Source organism: Rana temporaria, chromosome 8 (genome assembly GCF_905171775.1).
Source record: "Rana temporaria chromosome 8, aRanTem1.1, whole genome shotgun sequence".
NCBI lineage: Eukaryota > Metazoa > Chordata > Amphibia > Anura > Ranidae > Rana > Rana temporaria.
In genome coordinates, this window is record NC_053496.1 from 11373089 (window position 1) to 11398009 (window position 24921).

General features: G+C 40.1%; 1 protein-coding gene across 2 annotated transcripts in view; it reads left to right on the forward strand.

Moving 5' to 3' along the window:
* LOC120946674 (homeobox protein zampogna-like) overlaps positions 1–17310 on the forward strand; it is a 102684-nt gene extending 85374 nt beyond the window's left edge. The window contains exons 1-2 of one of the 2 annotated variants that reach the window (XM_040361293.1): positions 6626–6933; positions 14727–17310. In XM_040361293.1, coding sequence (XP_040217227.1) covers positions 6753–6933; positions 14727–15136 — 591 coding nt within the window. In that variant the 5' untranslated portion in view covers positions 6626–6752 and the 3' untranslated portion in view covers positions 15137–17310. Of the gene's footprint in view, positions 1–6625; positions 6934–14726 lie in introns of those variants that run through there. The other variant, XM_040361294.1, reaches the window with a different exon arrangement.
* The last annotated feature ends 7611 nt before the right edge of the window (positions 17311–24921 follow it).

The window sequence follows — 24921 nt, forward strand, 5'->3', positions numbered from 1 at the left end:
TATAATATAGATAGATAGATAGTGATAGATATAATATAGATAGATAGATAGATAGATAGATAGAATATAGATAGATAGATAGATAGATAGATAGATAGATAGATAGATAGAAAAAAGATAGATAGATAAAAGATAGATAGATAAAAGATAGATAGATAAAACAGAGACAGATCAGATAATAGTAGATATATAAAGGATAGATAAAAGAACAAACTGACAGATAGATAGATAGATAGATAGATAGATAGATAGATAGATAGATAGATAGATAGATAGATAGATAGATAAATAATGTATAGGTAGATAGTTAATGGATAGATAGATAGATAGATAGATAGATAGATAGATAGATAGATAGATAATGTATAGATAGATATAGATAGATAGATAGATAATGTATAGATAGATATGTATAGATAGATAGATAAATAATGTATAGGTAGATAGATAGATAGATAGATAGATAGATAGATAGATAGATAGATAGATAGATAGATAGATAATGTATAGATAGATATAGATAGATAGATAATGGATAGATAGATCATGTTTCATGTGGAGGGTGTGGTATTTATAGACAGTACAGTGTTATATGACGGCACAATTGTCATTCGGAGGGTGAGAGCGCTGAAATCTGAAAGCTGAAATTTGGTCTGGGGGGGGGGGGGGGTGAGAGTGTCCGGTATTAAAGTGGTTAATAAAGTTTTCTGAATCTGAAGAATTCGTTATTTTGAAGACTACTTCTGCACTGTGTTTGGGTCGGATGGATCCATCAGAATCTCAGAATTAGACATTTGTTTTCCGGTCAGAATACAAATTCTGACGAATTTCTGGAGATTCGGAGATTCCGATGTGTCCGAATCTCTAAATGAAAAAGTAACCAATTTTGCTGAAATCCATAAAATTTCATTTATTTTTTACTAAAAAATCCAAACTTTTCAGAGCAATTAGATTTCGGATCGGTCAAAGAACGATCGACCGATTGGAATTTTGTGTGAAGAAATAGCTGGTTGCTAAGCAGCAGTCTGGGAAGCCCGCCGCCCGCGTCCTTAACAACCGATGAGTCATCATCTGTCAGCGGGCTTCCCCACAGACAGATGAATGTAAAGATAAAGAATGCCGGCAGTTTCCTGGCATTAGAAAAATGTTTTAAAAAATGGCAGGTCAGGAAGTTGGGGGAACGAGGGAGTCCCCCCCCTCTTGAACCATACCAGGTCACATATCCTCAACATGGGGGGGTGGTACGTGCTTTGGGCAGGGAGGCTCTGCTCCACCCCCACCCCACCCCAAAGCACCTTGTCCACATGTTGATGGGGACAAGGGCCTCTTCCCAACAACCCTGGCTGTGGTTGTCGGAGTCTGCGGGCGGGGGGGGGCTTATCGGAATCCCATTCACCAAAAAAAGTGTCAAAAAGTAAGAAACACAGGAATCAGCAACCTGGTGGCCCCACCCCCTCAAAGCACCCCCCCATTTTGGGGGCATTTGGCCTGGTATGGTTCAGAAGAGGGGCGCTCACTCATCCCCTCCCCTTTCCTGGCCTACAAGGCTGCATGCTCGGATAAGGGTCTGGTGTGGATTTTGGGGGGGGGGGCTACGCAATTTTTTTGGGCGTGGGGTTCCCCTTAAAATCCATACCAGACCCGAAGGGCCTGGTATGGCCTGGGGGAGGAGGGGGAACCTACGCCATTTTTTCAATCATTTTTCTTTTACCGGGCAATTGCCGCCATTCTTTATCTTTACATTCATCTGTCTGCTGTGGGGAAGCCCGCCGACAGATGATGACTCAACGGTTGTTAAGTATGTGGGCACAGTGAGGCTGCAGATGGGCACATCAAGGCTGCAGATGGGCACAGTGAGGCTGCAGATTGGCACAGATGGGCACAGTGAGGCTGCAAATGGGCACAGTGAGGCTGCAGATAGGCACAGTGAGGCTGTAGATAGGCACAGTGAGGCTGTAGATGGGCACAGTGAGGCTGCAGATAGGCACAGTAAGGCTGTAGATGGGCACAGTGAGGCTGCAGGTATGCAGATAGGGTTATTTCTCAAAGTGGGAGCACTTCTGACTCTGCACTTCAGCAAATGGAACACAAGAAAACACCTTGAGAAATACAACACAGGTGACCTTGTTTACACTTTCAGCTCTTCCTCCCCCTTCTTAGACCCCTAAGAGAGAAGAGAGGGGGACATCAGCATGGAGGGGGAGAAGAGAGGGGGACAGCAGCATGGAGGGGGAGAAGAGAGGTGGACAGCAGCATGAAGGGGAGAAGAGAGGGGGACAGCAGCATCGAGGGGGAGAAGAGAGGGAGACAGCAGCATGGAGGTGGAGAAGAGAGGGGGACAGCAGCATGGAGGGGGAGAAGAGAGGTGGACAGCAGCATGGAGGGGGACAAGAGAGGGGGACAGCAGCACGGAGGGGGAGAAGAGAGGGGGACAGCAGCACGGAGGGGGAGAAGAGAGGGGGACAGCAGCATGGAGGGGGAGAAGAGAGGGGGACAGCAGCATGGAGGGGGAGAAGAGAGGGGGACAGCAGCATTGAGGGGGAGAAGAGAGGTGGACAGCAGCATGGAGCGGGAGAAGAGAGGGGGACAGCAGCATGGAGGGGGAGAAGAGAGGGGGACAGCAGCATGGAGGGGGAGAAGAGAGGTGGACAGCAGCATGAAGGGGGAGAAGAGAGGGGGACAGCAGCATCGAGGGGGAGAAGAGAGGGAGACAGCAGCATGGAGGTGGAGAAAAGAGGGGGACAGCAGCATGGAGGGGGAGAAGAGAGGTGGACAGCAGCATGGAGGGGGAGAAGAGAGGGGGACAGCAGCACGGAGGGGGAGAAGAGAGGGGGACAGCAGCATGGAGGGGGAGAAGAGAGGGGGACAGCAGCATGGAGGGGGAGAAGAGAGGGGGACAGCAGCATTGAGGGGGAGAAGAGAGGTGGACAGCAGCATGGAGGGGGAGAAGAGAGGGGGACAGCAGCATTGAGGGGGAGAAGAGAGGTGGACAGCAGCATGGAGGGGGAGAAGAGAGGGGGACAGCAGCACGGAGGGGGAGAAGAGAGGGGGACAGCATCATGGAGGGGGAGAAGAGAGGGGGACAGCAGCACGGAGGGGGAGAAGAGAGGGGGACAGCAGCATGGAGGGGGAGAAGAGAGGGGGACAGCAGCATGGAGGGGGAGAAGAGAGGGGGACAGCAGCACGGAGGGGGAGAAGAGAGGGGGACAGCAGCACGGAGGGGGAGAAGAGAGGGGGACAACCCTAGTACACACTATACGAAAACAATGCGAAAATTCTTTGAAAGGAGACCTCTGAAACTGATCTGCAGCACAGTGGCCAAGACCATCCAGCGGTATAACAGGACGGGTTCCCCTCAGAACAGGCCTCGCCATGGTCCACCAAAGAAGTTGAGGTCACGTGCTCAGTGTCATATTCAGAGGTTGTCTTTGAGAAATAGACGTATGAGTGCTGCCAGCATTGCTGCAGAGGTTGAAGGGGTGGGGTCGCCTGTCAGTGCTCAGACCATACGCTGCACACTGCATCAAATTGGTCTGCATGGCTGTCGTCCCAGAAGGAAGCCTCTTCTAAAGATGATGCACAAGAAAACCTGCAAACAGTTTGCTGAAGACAAGCAGACTAAGGACATGGATTACTGGAACCATGTCCTGTGGTCTGATGAGACCAAGATAAAGGTATTTGGTGTCAGATGGTGTCAGGCGTGTGTGGGGGGGGGGGGGCAGGTGAGGAGGACAAAGACAAGTGTGTCTTGTCTACAGTCAAGCATGGTGGAGGGAGTGTCATGGTCTGGGGCTGCATGAGTGCTGCCGGCACTGGGGAGCTACAGATCATTGAGGGGACCATAAATGCCAACATGCACTGTGACATACTGAAGCAGAGCATGATCCCCTCCCTTCAGAGACTGGACCGCAGGGTAGTATTTCAACATGATATCAACCCCAAACACACCTCCAAGATGACCACTGCCTTGCTAAAGAAGCTGAGGGTAAAGGTGATGGACTGGCCAAGCATGTCTCCAGACCTAAACCCTATTGATCATCTGTGGGGGATCTTCAAACAGAAGGTGGAGGAGCGCAAGGTCTCCAACATCCACCAGCTCTGTGATGTCATCATGGGGGAGGGGAAGAGGACTCCAGTGACAACCTGTGAAGTTCTGGTGACCTCCATGCCCAAGAGGGATAAGGCAGTGCTGGAAAATAATGGCGGCCACACAAAATATTGACACGTTGGGCCCAATTTGGACATCACTGGGCTTGTTACTAAATACCAACCTAATCGTCCTTCTTCGTTCCTCCCCCTCTCTAGCTCCCTCGTCGCCTCCTCCTATATTCACCTCCAGGACTTCTCCCGAGCCTCTCCCATCCTCTGGAATTCCCTACCCCAAGCTGTCAGACTATCTCTAAATCTATCCACTTTTAGGCGATCTCTGAAAACTCTTCTCTTCGGAGAATCCTACCCTCCGTCCACCTGACAACTGTTCTTGTATTTTCTTCATCAGCCCATCCCCCACAGTTATTACCTTCCTTATCACTTGACCCTCCCGCCTAGATTGTAAGCTCTAAGGATCAGGAACCTCGGACTCCTCCTGTATTGAATGATAATGGAATTGTACTGTCTGCCCTTATGTTGTAAAGTGCTGTGCAAACTGTGGGCGCCATATAAATCCTGTATAATAATAATAATAATAATAATAATAATAAATAGTAATGATGATGAGGAAGGATATATAGAGGGGGAGGGAGATATGTAATGAGGATGATGAGGGTATATAGAAGGGGGAGGGGATATGTAATGAGGATGATGATGATGATGAGGATATATAGAAGGGGGAGGAGATATGTAATGAGGATGATGATGATGATGAGGATAGATAGAAGGGGGAGGGGATATGTTATGAGGATGAGGAAGGATGATGATAGTGATGATGATGATGAGGATATATAGAGGGGGGAGGGATGTGTAATGAGGATTATGATGATATATAGAAGGGGAGGGGATATGTAATGACGATGAGGATATATATAGATGGGGGGATATGTAATGAGGATAAAGATGAGGATATATAGAAGGGGAGGGGATATGTAATGAGGGTGATGAAGATATATAGAGGGGAGGGGATATGTAATGAGGATGATGATGATGAGGATATATAGAAGAGGGGAGGGGATATGTAATGAGGATGAAGATGGTGATATATAGAAGGGGGAGGGGATATGTAATGAGGACGATGATGAGGATATATATAGAAGGGGGAGGGGATATGTAATGAGGATAAGGATGATGATGATGATATATAGAAGGGGGGATATGTAATGAGGATGATGAGGAAGGATATATAGAAGGGGGAGGAGATATGTAATGAGGATGATGAGGAAGGATATATAGAAGGGGGAGGAGATATGTAATGAGGATGATGAGGAAGGATATATAGAAGGGGGAGGGGATATGTAATGAGGATGATGATGATATATAGAAGAGGGAGGGGATATGTAATGAGGATGATGATGATGATATATATAGAAGAGGGGAGGGGATGTGTAATGAGGATTATGATGATATATAGAAGGGGGGATATGTAATGAGGAGGATGATGATGAGGATATATAGAAGGGGGAGGGGATATGTAATGAGGAGGATGATGATGATATATATATAGAAGAGGGGAGGGGATGTGTAATGAGGATTATGATGATATATAGAAGGGGGGGAATATGTAATGAGGATGATGATGAGGATATATAGAAGGGGGAGGGGATATGTAATGAGGAGGATGATGATGAGGATATATAGAAGGGGGAGGGGATATGTAATGAGGAGGATGATGATGATATATAGAAGGGGGGGGAGGGGATATGTAATGAGGATGATGATGATATATAGAAGGGGGAGGAGATATGTAATGAGGATGATGACTATATATAGAAGGGGGAGGGGATATGTAATGAGGATGATATATAGAAGGGGGGGAGGGGATATGTAATGAGGATGATGATATATAGAAGGGGGGAGGGGATATGTAATGAGGACGATGATGATATATAGAAGGGGGAGGGGATATGTAATGAGGATGATGATGATGATATATAGAAGGGGGAGGGGATATGTAATGAGGATGATGATGATGATATATAGAAGGGGGGAGGGGATATGTAATGATGATGATATATAGAAGGGGGGAGGGGATATGTAATGAGGATGATGATGATGAGGATGAAGATATATAGAAGGGGGGAGGGGATATGTAATGAGGATGATGATGATGAGGATGAAGATATATAGAAGGGGGGGAGGGGATATGTAATGAGGATGATGATGATGAGGATGAAGATATATAGAAGGGGGAGGGGATATGTAATGAGGATGATGGTGATATATAGAAGGGGGAGGGGATATGTAATGAGGATGATGATGATATATAGAGGGGAGGGGATATGTAATGAGGATGATGATGAGGATATATAGAAGGGGGAGGGGATATGTAATGAGGATGATGATATATAGAAGGGGGAGGGGATATGTAATGAGGATGAAGATGAGGATATATAGAGGGGAGGGGATATGTAATGAAAAGCTCAGATTTCTATGAATTCTCACTTTTGTAAATCAGGTGTCACGTGACTGGGGGTGACTTTTGGGAAAGGTGTGCAGTGGAGAGCCTCTCATTGGCTGAGTGTAGAGCAGGGGGCGGGGCTCCGGTCTCTCGCTCTCTCTGCTCGCTGTCATCTTAGTACATCGGAGCTCCGAGCGGTGAAATGTCGGAGAGGAGCGGATCCCGCACTTCATTCACCATCCGGGACATCCTGAAAATGGACTGTGCGGACTGCGAGGAGGACTGCCACACATCCAAGGACGATCCAGAGAGTCCAGACAGGGGGCCCCAGGAGGATACAGAGGGGCCCCACTGGTACACTGACCAGGAGCCACACTCCGAGGGTGAGTCCAGGGGCCCTCATAGACTTCTCATAGGGGCCAATTTATTACCATGGAGAAAAAAGTCCAATAATATGGAAGGAAGTCTGATTCCCGCATAACGATCAAAACATCGGCCAATCAGAGGAGAGAACACCCTTCATTTCTATAATTTACCACCGATCATCAGGATCGATTATATTTATTCCACATCGAATTTATAGAAACGCTTTATTCTTCATCGATATCATCATCTGTTATAGATCATCAAATTATTATCGGTATATTCTTCTATATCTATAATCCTCTATATATCTATATATCCCTCACTATATCCCTCTATATATATCTCTATACCCCTCTATATATATATATATATATATATATATATATATATATATATACCCCTCACTATACCCCCCTCTATAGATCTATATATCCCTCACTATATCCCTCTATATATATCTATATACCCCTCACTATACCCCTCTATATATCTATATACCCCTCACTATACCCCTCACTATACCCCTCTATATATCTATATACCCCTCACTATATCCCTCTATATATATCTATATACCCCTGACTATATATCTATATACCCCTCACTATATCCCTCTATATATATCTATATACCCCTCACTATATCCCTCTATATATATATATCTATATACCCCTCACTATATCCCTCTATATATATCTATATACCCCTCTATATATATATATATATATATATATATATATATATATATATATACCCCTCACTATACCCCCCTCTATAGATCTATATATCCCTCACTATATCCCTCTATATATATCTATATACCCTTCACTATATCCCTCTATATATATCTATATACCCCTCACTATATCCCTCTATATATATCTATATACCCCTCACTATATCCCTCTATATATATCTATATACCCTTCACTATATCCCTCTATATATATCTATATACCCCTCACTATATCCCTCTATATATATCTATATACCCCTCACTATATCCCTCTATATATCTATATACCCCTCACTACACCCCTCTATATATCTATATACCCCTCACTATATCCCTCTATATATATCTATATACCCCTCACTATATCCCTCTATATATCTATATACCCCTCACTACACCCCTCTATATATATCTATATACCCCTCACTATACCCCTCTATATATCTATATACCCCTCACTATACCCCTCTATATATCTATATACCCCTCACTATACCCCTCTATATATCTATATACCCCTCACTATATCCCTCTATATATATCTATATACCCCTGACTATATATCTATATACCCCTCACTATACCCCCCTCTATATATCTATATACACCTCTCTATATATATCTATATACCCCTCACTATACCCCTCTATATATCTATATACCCCTCACTATATCCCTCTATATATATCTATATACCCCTCACTATACCCCTCTATATATCTATATACCCCTCACTAAACCCCTCTATATATCTATATACCCCTCACTATATCCCTCTATATATATATCTATATACCCCTCACTAAACCCCTCTATATATCTATATACCCCTCACTATATCCCTCTATATATATATCTATATACCCCTCACTATACCCTTCTATATATATCTATATACCCCTCACTATACCCCTATATATATATATCTATATCTATATATCTATATACCCCTCTATATATATCTATATACCCCTCACTATACCCCTCTATATATATCTATATACCCCTCACTATATCCCTCTATATATATCTATATACCCCTCTATATATATCTATATACCCCTCACTATACCCCTCTCTATATATCTATATACCTATATACCCCTCACTATACCCCTCTATATATATCTATATACCCCTCACTATACCCCTCTATATATCTATATACCCCTCACTATATCCCTCTATATATATATCTATATACCCCTCACTATACCCCTCTATATATATCTATATAACCCTCTATATATATCTATATACCCCTCTATATATATATCTATATACCCCTCACTATATCCCTCTATATATATATCTATATTCATCTCACTATACCCCTCTATATATATCTATATACCTCACTATACCCCTCTATATATATCTATATACCCCTCACTATATATATCTATATACCCCTCACTATATCCCTCTATATATCTATATACCCCTCTATATATCTATATACCCCTCACTACACCCCTCTTTATATCTATATACCCCTCACTACACCCCTCTATATATCTATATACCCCTCACTACACCCCTCTATATATCTATATACCCCTCACTATATCCCTCTATATATATCTATATACCCCTCACTATATCCCTCTATATATATCTATATACCCCTCACTATATCCCTCTATATATATCTATATACCCCTCACTATATCCCTCTATATATATCTATATACCCCTCACTATATCCCTCTATATATATCTATATACCCCTCACTATATCCCTCTATATATATCTATATACCCCTCACTATATCCCTCTATATATATCTATATACCCCTCACTATATCCCTCTATATATATCTATATACCCCTCACTATATCCCTCTATATATATCTATATACCCCTCACTACACCCCTCTATATATCTATATACCCCTCACTATATCCCTCTATATATATATACCCCTCTATATATATCTATATACCCCTCTATATACCCCTCTATATACCCCTCACTATATCCCTCTATATATATACATCTTACTCCCTTTCTATAATTGATAATAGTTTTATATCTGCACTTCTTATCGTGAATTTCTATCACATGCAGTTCGTGTTTCAGGAATATTATTATAATTGATCACTTCATCTGTAATATTCCTCTAATTATAATCGATATCTCCGTCTCCCGAATATCTATCACATGCAGTTCATATTTCATTATCTTTGATACAAATCATTACATTGAGGCCGGTTTTCTAAAAGAACTGAAAATCTTCGTACAATAAATTCTGTGAATATAATCGATCATCGGCCGGTGAAAGCTGTGATCGGAAATCAGATCATTGGGGTGAAGATTTACCTTCCATTCTACAGATCGTACAAAACATAAATCTTCCACTATACACATTGAGATCTCCTCCAGCCGATCCGCCTCGGGATCTATAGATCGATGTCAGTGGAATATTCTCCTCCATCCACATTTCTATTCATCTCTATAGACGGGGATAAAAGAGGACCGATTGATAAATATCGATCATAGGAATATTCCACATTGAATAGACCTATAACGATCGTTGTGTCATCTCTGATAATATTCTGACATTTATATTTGTTTTATTCCTCTGATAGAATGGAATCGGTGGCGATATCACACAATCCATACATCGTATGTGTATTATATCTCACATCGTCATTGTATAGAACGACGTCTCCCCCCTCCCTGTATATTGTGTATAGAATGACCCCCCCCCCCTCCTGTATATTGTGTATAGATGGAGAATAGATTGGATTTTCTCTCCGACATTTAGTATCTAGTTTTTCTTTTTTATGGTTATTTGTTTACAAAATTGAGGTTAAAATGAGGTCCTTGTTATTGAAACCTCTCATATCTATTTACTAATTATTATCGGTCAGTCTGTGTGACTGTAGTTTCTATCTTCTGTATTCACCGAAATATCCATTTGTACTGATTAGATTTCATATCTGTGTATTAGCTAAATATATATATATATATCCTACACAACCCGTATATCTCTATATATCCAACCTACCTCTATATCTATATATCCAACCTACCTCTATATATCTATATATCCAACCTACCTGTATATATCTATATCCAACCTACCTGTATATATCTATATATCCAACCTACCTCTATATCTCTATATATCCAACTTACCTGTATATCTCTATATCCAACCTACCTGTATATATCTATATCCAACCTACCTTTATATATCTATATATCCAACCTACCTCTATATCTCTATATCCAACCTACCTGTATATATCTATATCCAACCTACCTGTATATATCTATATATCCAACCTACCTCTATATCTCTATATATCCAACTTACCTGTATATCCCTATATCCAACCTACCTGTATATATCTATATCCAACCTACCTTTATATATCTAGATATCCAACCTACCTGCATATTCTATATCCAACCTACCTGTATATCTCTATATATCCAACCTACCTGTATATATCTATATCCAACCTACCTTTATATATCTAGATATCCAACCTTCCTTTATATATCTAGATATCCAACCTACCTGCATATATCCAACCTACCCGTATATATCTCTATATATCCAACCTACCTGTATATCTATATATCCAACCTACCTGTATATATCTATATCCAACCTACCTGTATATCTATATATCCAACCTACCTATATATCTCTATATCCAACCTACCTGTATATATCTATATATCCAACCTACCTGTATATATCTATATATCCAACCTACCTGTATATATCTATATATCCAACCTACCTGTATATATCTATATCCAACCTACCTGTATATATCTATATATCCAACCTACCTGTATATATCTATATCCAACCTACCTCTATATCTCTATATATCCAACCTACCTTTATATATCTCTATATATCCAACCTACCTGCATATATCTATATATCCAACCTACCTGTATATATCTATATATCCAACCTACCTCTATATATCCAACCTACCTCTATATCTCTATATATCCAACCTACATGTATATCTATATATCCAACCTACCTGTATATCTATATATCCAACCTACCTGTATATATCTATATATCCAACCTACCTGTATATATATCCAACCTACCTGTATATATCTCTATATCCAACCTACCTGTATATATCTCTATATCCAACCTACCTGTATATCTATATATCCAACCTACCTGTATATATCTATATCCAACCTACCTTTATATATCTATATCCAACCTACCTCTATATCCAGGTCAAAGGTTAATGGAACAAGCTGGAGTGAGAAGCTGATTGGCTCCCATGCACAGCAGCACCAGATTCTGTGTGCTCCAGTTTTAGTAAATCTCCTCCCATTGTATACATATCCAGACATATGGATCTCAAGTCCCTTGTCATATCAATGTGAGGTGGGGGGGGGGGATTGGTTAGATAATTGTGGGACATACAAGTTCTATGCCATATATATTGTACCACTGGACCCTCATCTACATCTCATTATCTGGACGATGACGGTATAATGTATAGCTAACATTGGGCCGTGATCTAGAACTGATGATCTGGCTGTGATTGTACAATGTATGGTTGGTGATCTTGTTGGGAATGTGCAATGTGTGATTGGTGATTTGGCTGTGATTGTACAAGGTGTGGTTGGTGATCTGGTTATTATTGCACAGTGTATGGTTGGTGATCTTGTTGCGATTGGGCAATGTCTGGTTGTGGATCTTGCTGTGATTGTACAATGTATGGTTGGTGCTTTGGTTAGGATTGTACAATGGCAGGGCAGCCATCAATTTGGGGCCCCTTTACACAGATTTCCCCCCCCCCCCCCCCCTCTGGCCTGACCACCAACATTTCCCAGGGCCTGCCCAGTGGCCACCCCACAGAATCCAACAGCCCCATATATTCAGCAAAGAGACATCCCTATCCAGCAAAGAGACATCCCCATACATTCAGCAAAGAGACAGCCCGATCCAGCAAAGAGACATCCCCATACATTCAGCAAAGAGACAGCCCGATCCAGCAAAGAGACATCCCCATACATTCAGCAAAGAGACATCCCTATCCAGCAAAGAGACATCCCCATACATTCAGCAAAGAGACATCCCTATCCAGCAAAGAGAGATCCCCATACATTCAGCAAAGAGACAGCCTAATGCAGAAAAGAGGAAGCCCAAACAATCAAAGAGACACCCCAATCCAACAAAGAGACAGCCACCGCACAGGCCCACATCCAGAAACACTGTCTAACAACTTGTCTCCAATCCACAGTGAGCAATCAGTCAGTCAGTCTGTCAGTCAGTCTGTCAGTCAGTCAGTCTGTCAGTTAGTCAGTCAGTCTGTCAGTCAGTCTGTCAGTTAGTCAGTCAGTCAGTCAGTTAGCCAGTCAGGCAGGCAGTCTGTCAGTCTGTCAGTCAGTCAGTCAGTCTGTCAGGCAGTCTGTCAGTTAGTCAGTCAGTCAGTCTGTCAGTTAGTCAATCAGTCTGTCAGTCAGTCAGTCTGTCAGTTAGTCTGTCAGTCAGTCTGTCAGTTAGTCAGTCAGTCAGTCAGTCTGTCAGTTAGCCAGTCAGGCAGGCAGTCTGTCAGTCAGTCAGTCAGTCTGTCAGGCAGTCTGTCAGTTAGTCAGTCAGTCAGTCTGTCAGTTAGTCAATCAGTCTGTCAGTCAGTCAGTCTGTCAGTTAGTCTGTCAGTCAGTCTGTCAGTTAGTCAGTCAGTCAGTCAGTCTGTCAGTTAGCCAGGCAGTCAGTCAGTCAGTCTGTCAGTTAGTCAGTCAGGCAGGCAGTCTGTCAGTCAGTCTGTCAGTCAGTCAGTCAGTCAGTCAGTCAGTCAGTCTGTCAGTCAGTCAGTCAGTCAGTCTGTCAGTTAGTCAGTCAGTCAGTCTGTCAGTTAGTCAGTCAGGCAGGCTGTCAGTCAGTCAGTCAGTCTGTCAGTCAGTCAGTCAGTCTGTCAGTCAGTCAGGCTACACACAGCTGAGCTGCAACTGGCGCCCAAACCAGCATTCTGTCTGCAGGAAGAGGCGGAGTTCAGATTATATGACTCCGCCCCCTCTCCTTTCTCAGGCTGCATCCTGAACTAAGTGATCTGCGTTGGCTCGCCCCGCTAAAGCAATAGTAAGCAGAGAGTGCCTCTCCTGTGTTGTCTCTGGCGGAGGTGCTGGAACACCGTTCCGGGACGTTCTGTCAGAATAAAAGCCCTGGCTGTTACTATAAAGTAAGTGAACACGTCGGTTTGGGGCCCGGGCCCATGCCAACGAGTTGTACTTGCTTCTAAACAGCAGCAACAACTCGTAGGTGGGGGCCTGGCCCCCGACATGTGTATGGGCTGCCCCCCCCCCCCCCCCCATGGCGGCCCTGATGGTTGGTGTTCTGGCTGTGATTGTACAATGTATGGCTGGTGATCTGGCTGTGATTGTACAATGTATGGCTGGTGATCTGGCTGTGATTGTACAATGTATGGTTGGTGTTCTGGCTGGGATTGTACAATGTATGGTTGGTGTTCTGGCTGTGATTGTACAATGTATGGCTGGTGATCTGGTTGGGATTGTACAATGTATGGCTGGTGTTCTGGTTGGGATTGTACAATGTATGGCTGATGATCTGGCTGTGATTGTACAATGTCTGGGTGATGATCTGGTTGGGATTGTACAATGTATGGCTGGTGATCTGGCTGTGATTGTACAATGTCTGGGTGATGATCTGGTTGGGATTGTACAATGTATGGCTGGTGATCTGGTTGGGATTGTACAATGTATGGCTGGTGATCTGGTTGGGATTGTACAATGTATGGCTGGTGATCTGGTTGGGATTGTACAATGTATGGCTGGTGATCTGGTTGGGATTGTACAATGTATGGCTGGTGATCTGGTTGGGATTGTACAATGTATGGCTGGTGATCTGGTTGTGATTGTACAATGTATGGCTGGTGATCTGGTTGGGATTGTACAATGTATGGCTGGTGATCTGGTTGGGATTGTACAATGTATGGCTGGTGATCTGGCTGTGATTGTACAATGTATGGGTGATGATCGGGTTGGGATTGTACAATGTATGGGTGATATTGGTCGATGAACTAATGTCCTGTTCTCTCTGTCCAGGTGATTCCATGGAGCCCAAGGCGGAGGAGAAGTCGGGGAAGAAGAGGACCCGGGCCGCCTTCTCCCATGCTCAGGTCTATGAATTGGAGAGAAGGTTCAGTCTACAACGATATCTCTCGGGGCCGGAAAGGGCCGACCTGGCCGCGGCCCTGAAGCTCACCGAGACCCAGATAAAGATCTGGTTCCAGAACCGGCGATACAAGACCAAGAGGAAGATGATGGCCAAGCAGCAGGCAAGCAAAGCCCAGGAGGCCCCGGCCAGGCAGGTGGCAGTGAGGGTCCTGGTGAAGGATGACCAGAGACAATACTGCCCAGAGGAGTTCCTGTGCCCGTCTCTGCTCTCACTATACCAGGCCTACCAGTATTACCCACTCCTGTACCGGATACCCGCCTGGTCCCCCCACATCTAGCCCTCACCGTGGAACCCATTACCTCTGACTCAAGGGGGCATCATTCCTCTTCCTCCCTCCACACTGGTCACCTACCTGCTGGCCACAGATAGAAGTCCTCTGCTCAGTCCTTCTGTCCCCCCAGTATATGTGGGGGTGACTCCTGTGTGCTACCCTAAAATATTCCCCTGAGGAAGGCGGGGGGACATCTTCTATAGAGCTGAGACCAAAGACAAGAACCCTGTGCCCAACTGCCCACCCATGTTCTGGGAACACCATAAGCCAATGGAACCTGTGGATGGACCTGATACAGCCTGAGTCCCAGTGCTTGCCTTGTACAGACTGGTCTATACTGGGTCCCAGTGCCTGCATTGTACTGGGCAGGTTGAAGTACAGACTGGCCTATAATGGAGGAGTACAGACTGGTCTATACTGGGTTTCAGTTCCTGCATTGTACTGGGCAGGATGGACTACAGACTGGTCTATAATGGAGGAGTACAGACTGGTCTATACTGGGTCCCAGTTTCTGCATTGTACTGGGCAGGATGGACTACAGACTGGTCTATACGGGGTCCCAGTTTCTGCATTGTACTGGGCAGGATGGACTACAGACTGGTCTATACTGGGTCCCAGTGCCTGCTTTGTACTGGGCAGCAGGAGTACATACTAATCATTACTGGGTATCAGTGCCTGCCTTATACTGGGCAGGATGGACTACAGACTGGTCTATAATGGAGGAATACAGACTGATCTATACTGGGTCCCAGTGCCTGCTTTGTACTGGGCAGGAGGAGTAGAGACTAATCGATACTGGGTTTCCAGTGCCTGCCTTGTACTGGGCAGGATGGACTACAGACTGGTCTATAATGGTGGAGTACAGACTGGTATATACTGGATCCCAGTGCTTGCCTCCTACTGGGCAAGATGGAGTACAGACTGGTCTATAATGGCGGAGTACAGACTGATCTATGCTGGATCCCAGTGCTTTCCTCTACTGGGCAGGATGGAGTACAGACTGGTCTATAATAAGACCTTGTGCCTACCTTGTATTGGGCAGGATGGAGTAAAGACTGGTCTATACTGGCTCCCAGTGCCTGCCTTGTACTGGGCAGGAGACGTACATACTGGTCGATACTGGGTCCCCAGTTCATGCCTTGTACTGGACAGGATAGAGTACAGACTGGTCTATACTGGGTCCCCAGTACATATCTTGTACTGGACAAGATGGAGTACAGACTGGTCTATACTGGTGCCGGTGCCTGCCTTGTACTGGGCAGTATGGAGTACAGACTGGTCTATACTGGTCCCAGTGCCTGCCTTGTACTGGGCAGGATGGAGTACAAACTGGGCTATACTGGTCCCAGAGCCTGCCTTGTACTGGGCAGTATGGAGTACAGACTGGTCTATACTGGTCCCAGTGCCTGCCGTGTACTGGGCAGGATGGAGTACAGACTGCATACTGGTCCCAGTGCATGCCTTGTACTGGGCAGGATGGAGTACAAACTGGGATATACTGGTCCCACTGCCTGCCTTGTACTGGGCAGGATGGAATACAAACTGGGCTATACTGGTCCCAGTGCCTGCCTTGTACTGGGCAGGATGGAGTACAGACTGGTCTATACTGGTCCTGGAGCCTGCCTTGTACTGGACAGGATGGAGTACAGACTGGGCTATACTGGGTCCCGAGTACATTCCTTGTACTGGACAAGATGGAGTACAGACTGGTCTATACTGGTCCCAGAGCCTGCCTTGTACTAGGCAGGATGGAGTACAGACTACATACTGGTCCCAGTGCATGCCTTGTATTAGGCAGTATGGAAATTGGGATATACTGGTCCCAGTTCATGCCTTGTACTGGGCAATATGGAGTACAGACTACATACTGGTCCCAGTGCCTGCCTTGTACTGGGAATGAGGAGTACAGACTGGTCTATACTGGTCCCGTTGTCTGCCTTGTACTGGGCAGTATGGAGTACAGACTGGTCTATACTGGTCCCAGTGCCTGCCTTGTACTGGTCAGGTTGTAGTATCAGCATTGTGCTGTGTGTTGTGACTGTGAACGATCTGCTGGATTTCCCCTGCAGATCTCTGTGCACTTATTGTAAATATCGGACCAATCGCCCCATACATTGTAATTTATTAGACCGATGACTGATTTCTGGCTTTGTAGTCCGAAGTAAAAAATGATTCTTCAATTTCCGATTTGTTTCTTTCATTGTTATTTGATTTACAATCCGATATTTATATATATATATTGTATAGCCGCTCCTCGACTTTCACTGACTTTTATTATTTCCTTATTGTTAATATTTATTTACATAACAGATCGAAGGAGATCGCTGATTGGTCGTTCACTAAATACAACTGAAGGGGGGGGGGGGGTGATCGGGAATTCATCGATCTGTATTTATAGATAATAGATCTCCCGATATTCTACAGATGTATACAGAGACAGATTTCCTTTCAACCGATTTTTATTGGAGGTTTGGGGGTAAAGGAGGCGATTATTAATGATTTTTATTAAATAAAATAATCGGAATGACTTCTCTGTACCTGTCATTCACAAATAATAATGGAGACAATCCGGGTAGAAAGTCATTTATCGGTCCGCATCTCACCTCCCAGAAAGTATCGTTCAATCCGCATTGTGTTCTCAGTGACCGATTCCTCCATACACCCGATCTCCTTCTCTGTTATATAATTGCAGTTATGACATTCCTATTCCCGATATCGGGCGATGTATGAAGGAGGCGATTTAATTTCCCGGCAATTCATTCCTTCCAGTGTGGGGTGACATCGCCCTCCTCCTATGCGATCTGTCAGAGATCTCCTCCTAACGATAATAATCGGTGCTAAGCTGCCATGATCGGCCATGGATTCCACCAGGACTGTGCGACAAAATCAGAGATTATTTTCATCCATCGGGCGACAATTTACAAAAACAACAATTATATATAGAATGTGATATAATATAAGTTAATGAAACATAATAAAAAATTATATAATATAATGCGATATAATGTAAAATAATAGAAAGTAATATATTTTTTATATAAATGTGATGTACTATAAAATAGTATAATTTTAATAATCATAAAGATAATATAATGTAAGTTTTTGAAACATAATACAATATATGGTAATATAATATAATGATGTAATATAATTTTATAAAAAAATAATATAATGTGATATACAATATTATAAAATAAAAATATAATCTAAGATAATATAATGTAAGTTACGTTTTTCCTATAAGTTTAATATAAGGTAATATCATTTTATATGAATAATATAATGTGATATAAAATAATATAATATAAGGTCATTTTTTTTATATAAATAATGTGATGTATAGTATAATTTAAATAATAATAAAGATAATATAATGTAAGTTATTGAAACATAATAAAATATATGGTGATATAATATAATGATATGATCTAATTTTATAAAAAAAATTATATAATGTGATATAAAATATTATTATAATATAAAAATAAAAATATAATCAAAGATAATATAATGTAAGTTAAGTTTTTTCCTATAAGTTTAATATAATGTAATATTATTTTATATGAATAATATAATGTGATATAAAATAATATAATATAAGGTAATATATTTTTTTATATAAATATTGTGATGTACTTTATAATGTGATATAAAATATTATAATATAAAAATATAATCTAAGATAATATAATGTAAGTTACGTTTTTCCTATAAGTTTTATATAATGTAATATAATTTTATATGAATAATATAATGTGATATAAAATAATATAATATAAGGTAATTTTTTTTATAACAATAATGTGATGTACTAAAAAATATTATAATTTAAATAATAATAAAGATAATATAATGTAAGTTATTGAAACATAATAAAATATATGGTGATATAATATAATGATATAATATAATTTTATAAAAAATAATATAATGTGATAAAAAAATATTATAATATAAAAATATAATCTAAGATAATATAATGTAAGTTAAGTTTTTCCTATAAGTTTAATATAAGGTAATATATTGTAATATAATTTTATATGAATAATATAATGTGATATAACATAATATAATATAAGGTAATATTTTTTTAAATATAAATAATGTGATGTACTATAAAATAGTATAATTTAAATAATAATAAAGATAATATAATGTAAGTTATTGAAACATAATAAAATATATGGTGATATAATATAATGATATAATATAATTTTATAAACAATAATATAATGTGATATAAAATATTATAATATAAAAATATAATCTAAGATAATATAATGTAAATTAAGTTTTTCCTATATGTTTAATATAAGGTAATATAATTGTATATGAATAATATAATGTGATATAAAATAATATAATATAAAATAATAATATAATCTAAAATAATCTGATGTAAATTAAGTTCTACCTATAGATATTATATACTGTTTTTATATACTGTGAAATAATATAGTATAATATGATATAATATAATATAAAATAAAATAATATTATAATCTAATGTATGCTTAAATTCTACCTATAAATATAATATACTATAATACAATAAGATATCATTTATAATCCAATCTAAGATAGTATAATTTAAGTTAAATTTAACCTATGAATGTAATATAATATAATGTAATATACATTATGAATATAATATAATATGCATTATTTTTAATGTAATTTAAAATAATAATGTAATATAATGTAATTTTTTTATATAAATAATATAATGTGATATAATATAATGCAATATAATATATAATGTAATAAAAATATAATATAATGTAATATAATTTTTTATAAATAATATAATGTGATATAATCTAACATAATAAAAACAATATAATCTAAGATATAATGTAAGTTACTGAAACATAATAAAGTATAACGTGATATAATATAATATTATATTTTATAATGTAAATTAGTAACATGTAATGTAAAGAAATATAATATAATATAATGTAATGAGATAAGATGTTATAATAGGGAATCTAATATAATTGTAATCTAAAATAAAATAAAATAATGAAATGTGATATAATATAATGAATATATAATAATATAAAGAGGATCCGGCCGATGCTGGGATTGGACGATTATCGCTGGTTTCCTGTGAATATCTGAAGCTGATTTCGGAATTGTTCCCCGAGAATAAAGTGAAGATCGGCTTCCATCGTCCGATCATGTGGATTCCTCTCTGTGATTGAATAGCGATCTTATCGTTCTTCTCGATGATTGGACGTTGAAGTGATCTTTTGTCCTTTCTGTGTTCACTGGCTCTGCATTCTGATTGGTGGATTCGGCTCTCCCCCCCCCCCCCCCCCCCCCCCATACAACGTGTTACCAGCTTTTTACAACAGACTGTCAGCGATCTCTTTGTTGTGACAGATAATATAAGGAGGCTGGAGGATTTTATCTCAGCATTTTATATCTCAGCATTTTATATCTCAGCAGATTATATCTCAGCAGTTTATATCTCAGCATTTTATATCTCAGCAGTTTATATCTCAGCATTTTATATCTCAGCATTTTAGATCTCAGCAGTTTATATCTCAGCAGTTTATATCTCAGCATTTTATATCTCAGCAGTTATATCTCAGCAGATTATATCTCAGCATTTTATATCTCAGCAGTTATATCTCAGCAGATTATATCTCAGCATTTTATATCTCAGCAGTTTATATCTCAGCAGATTATATCTTAGCATTTTATATCTCAGCAGTTTATATCTCAACATTTTATATCTCAGCAGTTTATATCTCAGCATTTTATATCTCAGCATTTTATATCTCAGCATTTTATATCTCAGCAGTTATATCTCAGCAGTTTATATCTCAGCATTTTATATCTCAGCAGTTATATCTCAGCAGATTATATCTCAGCAGTTTATATCTCAGCATTTTATATCTCAGCAGTTTATATCTCAGCATTTTATATCTCAGCAGTTTATATCTCAGCAGATTATATCTTAGCATTTTATATCTCAGCAGTTTATATCTCAGCATTTTATATCTCAGCAGTTTATATCTCAACATTTTATATCTCAGCAGTTTATATCTCAGCATTTTATATCTCAGCATTTTATATCTCAGCATTTTATATCTCAGCAGTTTATATCTCAGCATTTTATATCTCAGCAGTTTATATCTCAACATTTTATATCTCAGCATTTTATATCTCAGCAGTTATATCTCAGCATTTTATATCTCAGCAGTTTATATCTCAACATTTTATATCTCAGCATTTTATATCTCAGCAGTTATATCTCAGCATTTTATATCTCAGCATTTTATATCTCAGCATTTTATATCTCAGCATTTTATATCTCAGCAGTTTATATCTCAGCATTTTATATCTCAGCAGTTTATATCTCAGCAGTTTATATCTCAGCAGTTTATATCTCAGCATTTTATATCTCAGCATTTTATATTTCAGCATTTTATATTTCAGCAGTTATATCTCAGCAGTTTATATCTCAGGTATATCTCAGCTTTTTATATCTCAGCATTTTATATCTCAGCATTTTATATCTCAGCAGTTTATATCTCAGCATTTTATATCTCAGCAGTTTATATCTCAGCATTTTATATCTCAGCAGTTTATATCTCAACATTTTATATCTCAGCAGTTTATATCTCAGCATTTTATATCTCAGCAGTTTATATCTCAGCATTTTATATCTCAGCATTTTATATTTCAGCATTTTATATTTCAGCAGTTATATCTCAGCAGTTTATATCTCAGGTATATCTCAGCTTTTTATATCTCAGCATTTTATATCTCAGCATTTTATATCTCAGCAGTTTATATCTCAGCAGTTTATATCTCAGCATTTTATATCTCAGCAGTTATATCTCAGCAGATTATATCTCAGCATTTTATATCTCAGCAGTTTATATCTCAGCAGATTATATCTTAGCATTTTATATCTCAGCAGTTTATATCTCAACATTTTATATCTCAGCAGTTTATATCTCAGCATTTTATATCTCAGCATTTTATATCTCAGCATTTTATATCTCAGCAGTTATATCTCAGCAGTTTATATCTCAGCATTTTATATCTCAGCAGTTATATCTCAGCAGATTATATCTCAGCAGTTTATATCTCAGCATTTTATATCTCAGCAGTTTATATCTCAGCATTTTATATCTCAGCAGTTTATATCTCAGCAGATTATATCTTAGCATTTTATATCTCAGCAGTTTATATCTCAGCATTTTATATCTCAGCAGTTTATATCTCAACATTTTATATCTCAGCAGTTTATATCTCAGCATTTTATATCTCAGCATTTTATATCTCAGCATTTTATATCTCAGCAGTTTATATCTCAGCATTTTATATCTCAGCAGTTTATATCTCAACATTTTATATCTCAGCATTTTATATCTCAGCAGTTATATCTCAGCATTTTATATCTCAGCAGTTTATATCTCAACATTTTATATCTCAGCATTTTATATCTCAGCAGTTATATCTCAGCATTTTATATCTCAGCATTTTATATCTCAGCATTTTATATCTCAGCATTTTATATCTCAGCAGTTTATATCTCAGCATTTTATATCTCAGCAGTTTATATCTCAGCATTTTATATCTCAGCAGTTTATATCTCAACATTTTATATCTCAGCAGTTTATATCTCAGCATTTTATATCTCAGCAGTTTATATCTCAGCATTTTATATCTCAGCATTTTATATTTCAGCATTTTATATTTCAGCAGTTATATCTCAGCAGTTTATATCTCAGGTATATCTCAGCTTTTTATATCTCAGCATTTTATATCTCAGCATTTTATATCTCAGCAGTTTATATCTCAGCATTTTATATCTCAGCATTTTATATCTCAGCATTTTATATTTCAGCAGTTATATCTCAGCAGTTTATATCTCAGCATTTTTATATCTCAGCATTTTATATCTCAGCAGTTATATCTCTCAGCAGTTTATATCTCAGCAGTTATATTTCAGCAGTTATATCTCCGCATTTTATATCTCAGCAGTTTATATCTCAGCAGTTTATATCTCAGCAGTTTATATCTCAGCATTTTATATCTCAGCAGATTATATCTCAGCATTTTATATCTCAGCAGGCAGCCTCACACCATCACCTTTGCAGGATCTGCAATCCTATCATACAGGAAAGCTGCATATGGGGGGGGGGGGGGGGGGTAAACTTTTAGGTAAATTGATGCAAATGGAAATATTTTTACCTCAATTCTGCTGTTATGAGATTTAAAAGTAAAACCAATGCAAAGCAGAGAGAGTGTTGGATGAAGTGGACACTGATGAGACCTGATATGGGGATGACAGTCTGGCTGAGAGCTAGATCAGGATCTGGTGAGGGGGAGGGGGTGGGTGATATTTCCAGAACCTCCAATGCCCCCCCCCCTTCACCTTACAGAATCAGGAAGGAAGCGGTTAATTTCCATCCACTAACCCCTCCCCCACCCCTCTGGGTGGTCAGAGTATATAGCTGTATACAGGGTGCTGGGAGATCTCATGGGAGGCTCAGGATCTTCTACAATTACTGGAATTCTGGAGCAGCAGATGATTTGTGGTTTTACTTGTCAGATAATCTGATTGGAGGACCCACCGTAATATCACAAATCATTCTACAGTAACAATAGAGATTGGGTACAAGTCATGGGAGCTGTCCACAGGAACCAATCAGACGTGAGAGTTCATCAGCACAGAAGATGATTGGTTCACTTGCACCTTTATTTATTTTTTGCTCCTTTTTAAAACTTTATTTATTCCAGATATTTATACAATGTTGGCAGGTTTCACAACAAGTCACAGATTGTACATTCACATCAGTCCCTGTCCTCGAAGAGCTTACAATCTAAGGGGCCACAACTCACAATCTAGGGCCAATCTAAACAGGAGCCAATTAACCTTTCAGCACGTCTGTGGCATTGTGTGGGAGGAATAGGGATTACCCGGAGGAAACGTATGCAGGCAAAGAGAGAACATGAAAACTTCATGGAGATAAAGGAAAGGAGAGAGAAGAGGAAGAGAAGAGAAGAGAAGAGAAAGGTGGAGGAAGAGAAGAGAAGGGGAGAGGAAGAGAAGAGAAGGGGAGAGGAAGAGAAGGGGAAGAGGAAGAGAAGGGGAAGAGGAAGAGAAGAGAAGAGAAGGGGAAGAGGAAGAGAAGAGAAGGGGAGAGGAAGAGAAGGGGAAGAGGAAGAGAAGGGGAAGAGGAAGAGAAGGGGAAGAGGAAGAGAAGAGAAGGGGAGAGGAAGAGAAGAGAAGGGGAGAGGAAGAGAAGGGGAAGAGGAAGAGAAGGGGAAGAGGAAGAGAAGAGAAGGGGAAGAGGAAGAGAAGGGGAGAGGAAGAGAAGAGAAGGGGAAGAGAAGGGGAAGAGGAAGAGAAGAGAAGGGGGGAGGAAGAGAAGAGAAGGGGGGAGGAAGATGAAGAGAAAGGAAGGAGAAAGAGAAGAGAAAGGGAGGAGAAAGAGAAGAGAAAGGGGGAGGAAGAGAAGAAAAAGGGGAGAGGAAGAGAAGGGGAGAGGAAGAGAAGAGAAGGGGAAGAGGAAGAGAAAAGAAGGGGAAGAGGAAGAGAAGAGAAGGGGAGAAGAAAAGGGGAAGAGAAAGAGAAAAGAAGGGGAAGAGGAAGAGAAGAGAAGGGGAGAGGAAGAGAAGAAAAGGGGAAGAGGAAGAGAAGAGAAAGGGGAGAGGAAGAGAAGGGGAGGGGGAGGAAGAGAAGAGAAGGGGAGGGGAAGAGAAGGGGAGAGGAAGAGAAGAAAAGGGGAAGAGGAAGAGAAGGGGAGATGAAGAGAAGAAAA